The sequence below is a fragment of the Myotis yumanensis genome, unplaced genomic scaffold (genome assembly GCF_028538775.1).
Source record: "Myotis yumanensis isolate MYYU_CA2020_CCGP unplaced genomic scaffold, mMyoYum1.0.hap1 SCAF_3, whole genome shotgun sequence".
In the NCBI taxonomy this organism is placed as follows: domain Eukaryota; kingdom Metazoa; phylum Chordata; class Mammalia; order Chiroptera; family Vespertilionidae; genus Myotis; species Myotis yumanensis.
Window position 1 is genome coordinate 127951257 of NW_027223754.1, and position 14477 is coordinate 127965733.

A 14477-nucleotide genomic window follows, 5' to 3' on the forward strand; every position below is an offset into this window, starting at 1 on the left:
AAATTATTTCTTATTGGAATATTTCTGAAATATGCATGTATAGTATCACTGCATACATTAACTATTTAATTGGTGAATTTTTTATAGATGAGATATGTCAAAACCAACTTTTTCCATTTAAGATGTTTAACGTGACATATTGGCAATTACAACTCCTTTAAGATAATTTTAAGAAGTTTACATACTGTGTAATTTGGATTCTACTGCTTCATTTGAGTGACTATAAAGGAGTTTGGGGTTTTTAAAGACTGAGAAGCATTTCTCAAGGTTAGCTTTCTCAAACAGAAAATTGAGTGTTACAAATTCCACCTCCCACAGACCAGAATTCAAAACCATTGGTCAGGGGCAAATACCACTGGCTCTGTGTCCTCAGTCACTCCGTGCCATTTCGCCAACTAGGAGCCAAGGTAAGTGTTTACACTTGCTTTCTTCTTGGGTTAGAGAACCTTTTTTCCTACTATCACAACCTTTAAAAAAATAATTCAACTTGCTTTAAAATCTCATGGTGAACTTTGACTCCATGGATTGGGTGTAGGTTTTCTATATTTATATTTATAATATTCTTGGAAAAATCCAAAATTCTGAATTAGCTTAGGAATTAATAACATACAGCAAAATAGTTGATCTTAATAGTCATGACAGATGACAATAAAATTATAGCAGTTTCCAATACATGTCTTAAATGAAGTGCCCTGACATACCACATTCTTTGCCAGTATAGACAGGCACTATTGATCGTTATTGATTGAACTATTAAGCAAAAGAAGAAAATGATGAGATTTCAGATGTTTAAAAAATGTAATAATTATACTAGAATCATGCATTTATAATGTCTGTTTGAGTGATATATTTTAAAGTTTTATATAAGCATGCATTTTCAAAATATCATGAAATGGAGTGAGGTAGACAACAATTACAAAGTTTCAACAGAGACTATATTAAATACTGATAAAATTACCTGAAAGAAGAAAAATATTTTTAACTAAGCACAGATACATGTTCTTCATATTTCTAAGATTCACACTATTGCCTATTTGTTGGTAGCTTTAGGAGATATGCCAAATGCAGGTAAACTCTAATATATAGACATTTATAATCAAATGTAGAGTATAAAGTGAGAAAAAGAACCAGGAAGTGCATATTTCTTTGAACAATGCAAGTTGCCAGAAATGTACAAGGAAAAAAAATTGTTTTTAGGTTGGGGTGGCCACTGTTAATGTTTCTCATCTGAATATGGGAGAATGGATCCTGGAAGATTTGCAAATCACTGTTTTATTAAGTAGGACTTTGTTAGTAATTGCATAAAACAGTTCCAAATCTGCAATCCTGCAAAGATCTCTTCAAAGGCAGGTAAAACAGAGGCTTAGTTTAGCCAGTTTGAATAAAAAAATTATTTGAAGAAAGCATAGAAGGGGATAAAAAGGAGCTCCTTGTACTGCTTCTGATTCTCAGAGGAATTTCATATCCTTCTGCCTAAACCTGCTTCATAAAGACTTTCTTTCAAATAACTGAAGGTCAGTGTGTCTGCCAGTGCATTCAGGTTTAAAAGTAATGTTTACCATGAATTCCCTCTTATATGTGTGCATAGGTACAAACACCATAGATACTGTTTTAAAGTAAACCCAAGAAGTGTATCCAAAACACAAAGCCTTTAAAATTAGACATGTTTGATAAAAAATAGTTTTGCGAATACTGTGCTTCCCCAATAAATAATCATTAGGTAACATTTTTGATAGACCCAACTTAAATGGTTAAAATTAAAATGAGAATTGTTTAAATAAACTAAAATATATTTAAATGAGTAGACATAGAACTAAATAATTGACATAAGATTTTGATTAAATTAACAAACATATTGTTATCATGAAATAAGAATTGTGCTTGTTAAAGAATTACAAAACAAAAGATTTCTTTAGTCCTGTATGTGTACAAATCCTCCTTTAAGGGATCTCGCCAAATAGTGCCTTTTAGACATATATTCCTATTGATTCTGAGTTTAATCTCTAGATACCTTAGATATTAAGACTGAAATAAAACACTAAGGAGTAAAGAAAAATAACTTTCTGTTATGCTCCATTTAGTTAAGAATAAGTTTTGAAAAATATTGCATGGAATATTAATGCATGTACATATTAAATTATCTATATTTTAATAACACCCAGAGAAAAAAGAAGTAAAAAGAAAAAAAAGATCCTTATTATTTTGTCTGAAAAGACCCTAGGCTGGAATATACAAGAAACACGTGTAGAACTAGCCAACTCTGTCTTGGTTTTCTCATGTGTAAAACAGTGTGACAGTTATATTGATCATCATCATCCTCATCATCATCATTCCTACATTCCAGAGTTGATGAAACAATCGTAATGCTTAGGTAATATAAAGACTTTTGGAAATGAGTATATTACAATCTTTCTGCATCCTGTTTGTACCATGTTTCTTTATAAAATAAAATCAATTTTACTGTATTTACAGTATCTGCTGTAAAAATATGGATAGGTTTGCATCTTAATTTGAACATCTGGTATCAACAGCCATCAGAAAGCATACAAATTATTGTGTTATGTTTATAAACTACCCATGTAAAGAAAGTTACCAGCTTGAGTTCCTCAATGTTGACATTGATTTATCTATCATTCCTGTTTAATGCAAACTATTCATAAGTTATTATCAATTAAATATTTATGCATGTTAATATTTTATGATTAGGAGAGTTTGAAAAATGAAAGCATTAGCAAGACTTGTTCTGGGACTTGTCATCTTTGATGCTGCTGTGACTGCTCCAACGTTAGAGCCCATCAACTATGACTCAGAAACTTATGACGCCACCTTGGAAGACCTGGATGATTTATACAACTATGAAAACATACCTATTGGCCAAGCTGAGGTACTTCTAGAAGCACTGTATGAGGAATTTTGGGGGATTATTTTCTTCAAATAGATTTTTGTTTATTTATATATTGAGATGTTCTGTCTTAATAATTTCATATGAACTTTTTCTCCAGAACATGTTTAATGTTAGAGATTAACATTGAAATACTCTTTTGTTTTATTACAGTTCACTTTATTTCCTCTATATCTTCTCACAAAATTTGGCCAAAAAAAAAAAAAAGAGTTATCAAGTTAGAACAGAAAAAAAAGTAAGGAAAAAAGCCATAGGCAGTTAGGAAAAGTAAAAATAATACATATGCAATGATAAAGTACTTTGGGGTGTTTGCTATAAAGGAAAGAAAATGTTAGATTATAATAAATTGGGAAGTAAAAAGAATATAAAAGACAATAGTCTGGGACAGGACAGTATTCCAAGAGCAAATGTGCTTTCCTAAATGACTGATTATCTCTCAGCAGTAATGTAGGCACTGGCAAGGTTACAGCCCACATTTTACAAATCTGATATGATATTTTCCTAATTAAATGTTAGGCTTTTTACATAACTAGAGAATACAGATTAATTTTTCTGAGTCAGAAAACAAACAGACCTTGAAATGCTGGAGTGTAATTAATGCACTACATTGACAAAAACTAATTACATATAAATAAACCCAAAGGAAAATTACATCATCATTAGAGGGTCATAACATATTTTGGGCAGTTGTTCAAGTGTAAATATTTCTTACAATATAATGATTTAGAATAACTAAGAAAAATGAAATATTTAGATAAAAGCATATATTTATATTGTGTGGAACTTAGATACATTTTTATTAAGATACTAGAGGCCTGGTGCATGGAATTCATGTATGTGGGGGGGTTGGGTCCATCAGTTCGGCCTACAACCTCTCCAATCTGGGATCCCTCTAGTAATCCAGGACCACTGGCTCCTAACCACTTGCCTGCCTGCCTGATCGCTCCTAACCACCTCTACTTGCTGGCCTGATGCCCCTAACTACTCCCCTGCTGGCCTGATCACCCCTAACTGCTCCCCCTGCTGGCCTGATTGGCCCCTAACTGCTCCCCCCTGCCGGTCTGATCACTCCCTAACTGCTCCCCCTGCCGGTCTGATCATCTCCTAACTGCTCCTCCCTGCCGACCTGAACACCCCTAACTGCCTCTGCCTTGGCCCCCGCCACTGTGGCTTTGTCCAGAAGGATGTCAGGAAGATGTCTGATCTAATTAGCATATCACCCTTTTATTAGTATAGATAAACATTCTCATTATTATTTATGTTGACTTATGAAATACAAGAATCAGAATTTCACCATACAATAGCAATACAATAGTTTTCATGTCTTATTCCCTTACCCTATTTTTCTCTCCCTATCATTTTCTCTTTTGTCTTCTTTTTTTCTTTCTTTCTTTCTTTCTTTCTTCCTTTTTATTTTTTGTACCACCCTTACCCTCTCTCTCTCCCCCTTTTCAGAAAAGTTTTAGGCTTAACAGTAGATCACTTTTCTTCTGCACATTGGACATGACTCTATTTTCTAAGTCTTTATTTTTTAAAATATGTTTTTATTGATTTCAGAGAGGAAGGGAAAGGGAGAGAGAGAAAAAAATCTATAATGAGAAATAATCATCTATTGGCTGATTCCTGCATGCCCCCCACCAGGGATTGAGCTGCTACATGGGCATGTGCTCTGACCTGGAATCAACCTGTGATATCCTGGTCCATGAGTTGAAACTCAACCCCTGAGCCACACCTTCTGGGCTCTAAGTATTAATATTCACTGTTTCATTCCATTTTCTGTATGGCTTTGTTATGTTAAATAATTTTCTGTTGAGAATTTATGGTCATTAATAACCAATCTTGCTGTCTGTGATCCCTCTATATCTCTAATTTAATGCATCAGTATAGAGTATAAGAAATTTTTCTAGTTCTTAATTAATCTACTTTGCTCATTCTTCCCATCTTGTATAAATATTAAAAATATACATATATCAGTGCATATCTGCAGCTGTCTAACAAATTAAATATTTCAATGTAAACTTATTTGTCATTTATCCAAAAAGTGTTTTTTATAAGACCAAAGAGCTTTGGTCAGTACCATAAGTGAATCCTCTATTCTAAGTAGAGCTGAAACCAAGTTACTTTAAACCAAGGCTGCTTTGGGCAAAATGTGGCATCAATGAGCTTTATCTGCAGACTTCTTTTAAGTCATTTTTTTTGCTGTCAGGATGCATTTTGCAGCTCAGGTGGTCCTACATATTCTCATGAGATTCTGAAATTATTCCTGCTACCAAATTAAATAAGCTAATAAATATATATATTAAATATGATTTAGTATACAACCTTTCCTCAGTAATCTTTTATTCTGAAATAACAACCTTCCTTCAAATACCAAAAATGTGACATCATATCCTTATACACCCCAGTCCTTACCTCTTGCAAGCATCCCTGATTTTCACACAGGCCTTGCTAAACTCAGAATTCTAGCAACTGAGGGCTCCAGAGAGCCATTAATAATCCCTGTGGCTGATCAAAATATATAATTATCCTTGATTTAACAATTATTTATGGTAAAGTCACATTAGAAAACTAATTTGTAGATAGATGATATATATATATAGATATAGATATACATATACATATACATGTGCTATGATAATATAACACATTTAAAGATATAAACTATATATCATTTTTTTAAATACAAGGTTTGTCCAATAACAAAAATCAATCAACCCATTCATCCACCACTATGGTAAAAAAATCCAAAAAAATATGATAAAGAAGATAACATGAGGAACAAAATTCCAAAGAACTTTAGCTTATATATTAACAAATTATTAATATACATTGCTTTACAAACAAACAAAGAACTGGTATATAATTCCTCATCAGAAGATATGAAATAAAGTCAATAGACCCAGTAGTGTGAATGGATTCTAAACTATGGGTACTCATGACATTAACTTCTTGAATGTAGCCTTTGAAGTTCATACTCTGGTGACTCCTGGTAAGATTATTTATCTCATCTTTAAAATTAAGGGCAGTTGTTCCCCATGTTTTTGATTCTATATAACACTTTTTGAATAAACACTGGTAATATGCCCAAATGTGATACAGTTGATGGAAAAATTGATGGTAAATAAAGCACCTGGGAAATGGTGGGATCAGATTCTTCACACTTTGGCTCAATGCCAAGACTATGGTTCTGCCTATTTTAGCCTAACATTAATTTTACCTGCAGAAAGGACAACTTATATTCTAAAACTGTAAATTTATGAGACAACTGACCAAATGCTTCCAATGCCAGCTCCTTTCTTATAAATTCTGAGACTTGGCACCTTAGGCCAATAAAATAGACCATTTGGTCCAGGCTTTAAATGATCAATCCTTAAGGCTTTTGACATATGTGATAAGCAAAATTCTACAATGGCCCTTAAATGGCCCTTCCCCTGGTGTATCCACACCCTCTATAATTTTTAACATCATGAATTTATTTGTATATCACTCTTGTAATTAGGTTATGATTATAATCTCCTTTAAAAAGGTGATTATCTCAGTCAGCCAGACCTAAACTCATGAGTCCTTTATGTCAGTGTCTTAAAGTTAAGGACAAAATTTGAAGCATGAGAGAAATTCAGTACAAGGGAAACTATTGCAGGCTTTAAAGATAGATGGGTCCACATAGCAAGGAATGCAAAAGTCTCTAGATGCTGAGGAAAGCTGACAGCCAGCAAGCTTAGAGGGACCTCAGTCCTATAGATGCACGAAACCCTGAGCTCCACATGAAGTCACAGACCTGGCCACCACCTTAATTTTGACCTTCTGAAACCCTGAAGAGAGAATCCAGTCAGGCCAGCTCTGGATTTCTGACCCAGATAATTAAAAAATGGGTATAGTCTTAAGCTGCTCAGTTTGTAGAATTTATTATGCAGCAATAGAAAACTAATAAAGATGTAATAATTAATTTCTTCTGAAAACCAAATTTGAATTTACTGCTTCAAGGCTTGAGTTTGTGAGTCCAATGGTTTATCTGGTCAATAAGCCAAACCATTCCTTCCTCCTCAGTTTTAGAATCTCAATAGAGCTTTATTGATTTTTACTAGTGGTAGTATATTCATTGCCTCCTTAGACGTTGGAAAAGGGTCATGAAAGTTTTCTGTTTTTGAAAATTGTATATAGTAATAGTATTTCAGACTGATGGCATGTGATTTCTGATTATCTAGAATATCTAGGACCCTCTGGATTCTATGTTAGGAACAGATTTTAAGCCCAGAAATTCTATCAAAATGCTCTACATTACCCAGTAAGTACATTTGTTAGTATAATATAAAATTGTTGCAATTTTTACTGAGATTTTGTCTTACATTAATGGTATAAATAAGATGAAGTTATAAGCCATAAGACCAAATATAGATTATTTTTTGCTTTCTGATAAATAATAATCCTGATTGAGCTCTTATAATGTGTCAGGTACTGTTCTAAGCATTTCACATGCATTATCTCCTTACCTTCTCACAACAAAACTATGAAGCACTATTATTATTTCCAATGAATATATAAAGAAATAGAGAAAAAGGGCAAGAAAGTAACTTGAATAAAATTGTATAGCTATACAATCATAGTGATATTATCTTCTCATATAAGAAAATAATCTTCAGGAGATTAATAAAGGATTATAGTACCTCCCTTCATTTTCTATCATTTTCCAAATTGTTATTTTGACTTGATATTGGTTTTAGTTTAATTGACTGTCAAGTGCTCTAACACTCCTAAAAGAGAAAAAAAAAAACAGTCTTTTATGGATGAATACTGTGAACTAGATGTAACATTTACTTCTAATAATTATTTAACTCACTATTATCTAATTACTATAAGAAACAATGGCTTACAACTCATTACTTCAAAGAATAATTGTGAATAGCTATTCTCCAACATATATCTAAGTTATGGGCAATAATATAAATGTATATTATTTTATTATACTTACATATATAATAGCATATATACAGCATAGGGCAAAAACAGGTTTACACTTGTTCATATGGAAAATAATACAACAATGCTATATAATAAAAGGCTAATATGCAAATTGACCAAACGGCAGAATGACCGGTCACTATGACACTCACTAATCACCAGGGGGCAGATGCTCAACGCGAGAGCTGCCTCCTGATGGTCAGTGTGCTCCCACAGGGGGAGCGCCGCTCATCCAGAAGCTGGGCTCACAGCTGGTGAGCGCATTGAAGGTCAGTGCGCTCCCTGGGGGGAGCAGACCTAAGCCATCAGTCAGACATCCCCCAAGGGCTCCAGGACTGTGACAGGGTGCAGGCCAGGCTGAGGAACTCCCCCGAGTGCACAAATTTCATGCACCAGGCCTCTGGTTAATAAATAATAACATAAGAATAAATTCTGTTTCATGTAATCACAACTGTAAACCTACTTTTGCCCCACCCTGTATATATTACATATTTGGTGGTCTAGGATCCAAGGAAAATTTTGTTATTAGCCTTAAGGAGTTCATCAGAAAACTATATAGTTTAAGATTTAGTGTTCTTTGAGTGGTTTAAATTGAGATTGTGTTTTTGACCAACATAGGTAATTTGGCAAAATATTTCCATTTTCATGTATATTTTGGGGGTTATTGATTGTCCATGCCTCTTAAGTATAGGAAAACATTATTCCTATTCATTAATAATTTATTTTACCCAGGAAAGTTCTCAGTGACTCTGCTGAAGAAATTGAACTTCCATTCCTTCAGTAAAATTTCCTTGGCTCCATTCAGACAATTGGACTTATGCTCACCTATACTGCTCACCTATTCTATATTATTTTAGACTTCTACAATTACTTTTACTTAATTGTGTTCCTGAATCTTCAAGAAACATCAAGAATGATATACTGCAGCCCTAGCCTGTTTGGCTCAGTGGATAGAATTTCAGCCTGCAGATGGAAGGGTCCCGGGTTTGATTCTGGTCAAAGGCATGTACCTCAGTTGCAGGTTCCAGGCCCTGGTTGGGGGCATGTGGGAGGTAACCAATCAGTGTGTCTCTCTCACATGGTGTTTCTCTCTGTCTTTCCCTCTCCCTTTTACTTTCTCTAAAAATCAATGGAAAAAATATTCTCAGGTAGGATTTTTAAAAAGAGAAAGAGAGAGAATGTTATACTGTGGAGTTCATGTAGCACACTTGATAGCATTTGCTGTAAGAGTGTGGAGGGCATTGTCAATGACACCACACAGTGCTCTTCATGAGGATGTGGAGGACAAATTTCTCTCAGGCCTCAGTGTAAGAGGGGCTGCAACTTTAAAGAATTTTTTGTTTTCTTTTCTGTGCTCTACATCTTGTAACTTAGTGTGATTGTCACTTTTCTCAGAGTCCTGGAGCTTAATTTTGGCCTCATTCTTCCCTGATTTCGTATTACTTCCCCCCAACTTTCTTCTCCTGTGATCCTTATCTCCACATATACATTTCTGAAGTAGATACGGAATGAGATAAGGTATGCATTCATAAATAAACAAACATAGCTAATAAAACACATTCGTAATAGTTGACCAATATTAAATTTCTTGAGTGAGAAAGGCATTCTTTTCTAAAACTCACAATTGATTTTAAAATTAAGGCCAATTTTTCTCTCTTAAGAGAGAGCAAGTAGATAGTTTAAAATCATCCTTTTAAAGAAACCTTCTTTGAAATAAATAAATTCAACTTTAAAATTTCATTTATAGATTAAGAGGTTATAGGCTTCATCAAAAAAAATTAAAAGCAAATTTAGTAGAGTTTTAGGAATGAGAGAGAGCTCAGTGAAAGCAGCTGCATCAATTAACAACTGTGCATTGATTTATTTCATCTTGTCATCAAGATAATTTAGTGCTATGCAAAATAATTTCATGATATATGTTGATGCCCCTGTAACACCAGAAATTACTTAAGTAGACTCAAATTAATTTTGGACTACTTATAGAAATCAATATCTAGTTTAGATCATCTATACTAATAAAAGGGTAATACACTAATTAGACCAGACATCTTCTGGTCAATCTTCCAGACATCCTTCCGGACAAAGCCATGGTGGCAGGGCTGAGGCAGAGGCAGTTAGGGGTGATCAGGCCAGCAAGGGAGAGCTGTTAGGGGGATCAGGATGGCAGTTAGGGGGATCAAGCTGGCAGGGGAGAGCAGTTAGGGTCATCAGGCAGGCATGCAGAGTGGTTAGGGGTGATCAGGAAGGCAGGCAGGTGAGCAGTTAGGAGCCAGTGGTCCTGGATTGCAAGAGGGATGTCCAACTGCTGGTTTAGGCCCAATCCCACAGGCATCAGGCCTAAACTGGCAGTTGGACATCCCCCGAGGGTTCCCGGATTGGAGAGGGTGCAGGCTGGACTAAGGGACACCACCCTCCCCCACGAATTTTGTGCACTGAGCCTCTAGTGACATATAAAAAGGATCAAGGTAGTTGTGATACAAACCCGAGGACACCCACCCACCCAAAGAGCCAAGGAATAGTTCCTGTGACATCTGTTTCCTTCATTTAGTCCCTTTTGGAAATTCACCAGTGAGCTTGGGGACTGCACTTCAACAAAATTGTAAGTATTGTTAGGTTTTCGTGTAAGACTCTTGCTATAGCGTGGACAGCTGTGATTGGTGAGTTAGCCATCTGCAGCTACCAGTTACACCAAGACTCTAACAGCATTTTTACTTTCTGTACAACAAAGAAGTTTTGTAAATAAAATCTTAACATTTTGAAAAATAATAAAAATAAAAAGGATCTCATTTTGAATAATTTACACAATATGTTTCAAAGTTTTAAACATGTGGTTTGCATATAATGCATCTCTTACTGGAAGAAGTAACCTGTTAAAGTTTTAATCAACCTGAATTAAATATGGTTTTTAGGATATGTTGAAAAAGAGCTAATTTTTCTCCTCATCCTTCTTCATGAAGAGGCTCTGGAGAACGGGAGGGAAGAATTTTACTGATGAGCTTTCAATATGTTGTCTGATTGATTTTCCATATGCTTCTGTTAAAACCAGTGATAAACCATTTGATTCTTAGTTTAAGCTATTTGGAAAGCTTTAAAACAAAAAGAGAACCTTAAAAAAAGTGAAGCACAAAAAATATACGATTATGTAAGATCAGAAAAAAAGAAAAGAACACAGAATTTGACATGGTTGTGTTTGAAGTTGTATAACACAGTATTTATGAGGCTACAAACCTAAGTTAAATCTCATAACTATCCCTTAAAATAAGACATGATTATTATTATTACTGTTATTATTTTTATGAGCAACTGAGGATCAGAATTTTGCCCAAGGTTATTCAGCTAGTAAGTTTCAGAGCAAAATTTAAACCAGATTCTTTTAATGCCAGACCAGGGAGACTTTGGCACTAAACACCTCCATTATTTTTCTGTTTCTTCTCTTTAATCTTTAATTTTGTTAGCTGTGTCTCATATTGTGGTTTCTTTTCTTTGAAATTAAGTAATTTGATTATTAGGAATCAGAAGAACAAGAATTTTCTAGTGATTACAATGAACATAATATCTAAGAAACTCTCTTAGCTGTCAAAGTATTTAAGGGAGAGAGAGGTAAGAGGATCCTTCTGAACTGAAAGCTGCTTTGTCAGAAATATGGGGACTGAGCAATCTTTGCCAGACTCACTTCTTCCTCATCCATTTTCAACATAAAATAGAAAATAAGATACAGCTTTCATCCACTGTTCACGGTCACATTCTTTTAGATAATTAATATGGACCACTTAAATCAATTTGAGCACTGGACTTATGTTTAAGGCAAAATTCCATTGGACTTAACATATCTGCATGCTAGTGTGTGAAACCCATAAGGATATTCTCCAGTAACCCAGGATGAACAGCTTGGAGCCCTTTAATATGTTTGGAAAACAATCCTTGATATAATGATGACAACAAGAATAGCTTCATGATTTGTTATCAACTGGTGGGACAATTTGGGAGAAAGATAACTTTTAAATTCTGTTTTGTTTAACAAAAATCTTAGTCTATGCTAGAGTAAAAATCCAGATAACATTCTGGATTTAAAATGCTTTAAAGAGAGGAAGGGAGAGGGAGAGAGAGAGAGAGAGAGAGAGAGAGAGAGAGAGAGAGAGAGAGAGACTTATAATTTAAATATTATCTGCTAAAGAACTGGACTTACTGGTTAGAAATTTACTGGCACAGTGGGGATTCTAAACTAAGTAAATAAATAGGTAAGAACAATTTCTTTCCAAACTAAGTAAATAAATAGGTAAGAACAATTTCTTTCCAAACTAAGTAAATAAATAGGTAAGAACAATTTCTTTCCAGTCTGGGCACTTAAACCATTAATGCGCATACAATTGCAAAGGCGGTGAAAGAAACCACTGGCTTTGGGTTTGCTCATGTACGCACCCATTCTGTACTTGGGAAGCAGTTTCCCACAGTGTGTGACATGGGTTCTGGAGTCAGACTCCCTTTGTGTGAGTCCTAGGTCCGTCACAGCAACTGTGTGGCTTCGGGCAGTCACACAATCCTCCTGAGCCTCAGCTTCCTATCTATAAGGTATCTAGTGAACATTAAATGAGAAACTTGTTCACTGTTTAACTGATAGCCTGGCACATAGCAGATATTTAATAAATGTTAGCTTTACCATCAGATCACTTGTTCAACCAACAGCCACTGAAGCTTATCCACCGGTGCCCAAGAAAGTCTTCATGGAAGGGGTAGGATTTGAGCTGAAATGAAGGCCAACTCCATTGGGCAGCATTCACTTTAGATGGACTCACCAATCTTTTGCTGAGAGTCAGGAATGGGGGCAGGTAAATAAGACCGAGTTCCTCCTTGTCCCTCAGCACCTCCCAGTCTAGTCGTCTTATAAACACACTATTTCCATACAATAGAGGGAGTAAAAAAAGTAAACAAGACCTTTAGTTACCTATTGGGACATAAGGTTTCTATGAGTTTCATTACAAAATACATATACATATACAGTCCTGACAGCAAATTTGAGATGATTTACTATGTCCATTTACTCATGTTTTTATCCACCACCTTTTTTGAACAATATTTAAGGCTACTTATAGAAATAAATGCTACAATGTGTACAAAAATAGATATATAAACATATAAAATAAATATAAATCTGAATAAATATAGATAACATATCTACATACAATAATATTACATTGTATAAAATATATAATATAGAGTATATTGCATTATATTCTCCACAATATTAGATCTTATATTATTTATTATTAATTATTTCTTATACTAGATTATGGCATAAAAATATAAATTAAGTAAATGAGGCAAGTTCAAAATAAGAGTTGGGAACATACCGTAGTATGAAACCAAGAGTCAGTAACATATCAATATGTGTACTATTAAAGTTTTTCTAAGAAATAAGTATTAAGTTTTAAGGGACCAGATACATGCTTAACTTCAGAATCAATTGAGAGGCAGAAATGGAGCTCATGCAAATGAGTTCAAAGTATCCCTTATATTACTGATAAAATCTAGACTGAATTGTATGACTTACGTCTGAAGCAACTTTGAGATTCCTAATACAAAACTCCAGAAATAGACTAGGTCATTGGTCACAGAAAAGGTCACTCAATCACAGGCCTCAGAACAGTGCCTGATTCAGTAGATGTTAGTGCATGCCTGGAGGGGCAAAACAGAAAGCATGCTCTCAACAGGCAGGCAATTACCCTCAATAGGGAGGATGAACTAACTGCCTAGGCCTACTTCTTCCACTCACCAAATACCCAGTCATTCTTCCTTTCCAGGAAGGGTGAGTAAAGGAGCCAACAGAGGATGCACCCACCTCCCAGGAGGGTCTCCTTTCAAGCCATCAGGCTTAACCATGACATTCAATACAGCTCTCACCTTCAAGAGAGAAAATCAGCCTGTTTATTGGACAGCCATGCTCATACTTTCCTGAGACCTATTCCATGCCAACTACCACGCTTACGTATCCTCTGGCAGTCTGTAGGTTTTGACTCCAGAAGTCTCTACTATGGACCTGAGAGCATCAATGAATTTACCTCAAAGACCTCTCAGTTCCTGAGATTAACCTTTCACTCTCAGTTCTTTGCTCTACCTCAAATTATATCAAGCCACATTATTTAGTAACAAAGCTTATGAGAAGTTCTGCAATGAAATTAAATGCTAAGTAACTATACTCCAATAATATAATTCCAGAAACATAATGATGACACAAATTTATATATAACTCCCTTACTTCCATGAAGTTTTTGAGGAAAGATAAGACTACAGATTAACATCTCTTGCAAATTAAAGTCAAAACATGTTCAAATCTGAAGAGATTGCAGTATGAATTCAGAATTGCTTGCCTTGTGATTTAAAAGTCCAAAGAATATGCAGTCCAAACACCACTTCCCCATTTGCTTTTGCTTCATCTCAGCTAGACAGAACCTTAGTGCCTGGATCAAGCTGGATTTTTTTTCAATAACTGCAGTCGGAGTGGACTTTTTCAGATACAAATGTACTTCCGTCAGGGGCACATACATTATTAGTTCATTGCAAAGTCTCCTATGACCTTGATATTTAAAGAGAATGAAGCATTCATTGCACACATATTATT

The 14477-nt window shown here is 34.9% G+C and overlaps 1 protein-coding gene across 1 annotated transcript in view; it reads left to right on the forward strand.

Annotated features, from left to right (window-relative positions):
- Positions 1–2719: 2719 nt before the first annotated feature.
- Positions 2720–14477, forward strand: part of EPYC (epiphycan) — a 42479-nt gene continuing 30721 nt past the window's right edge. Inside the window, exon 1 of the mRNA XM_070407595.1 lies at positions 2720–2884. Coding sequence (XP_070263696.1) covers positions 2720–2884 — 165 coding nt within the window. The remainder of the gene's footprint in view (positions 2885–14477) is intronic.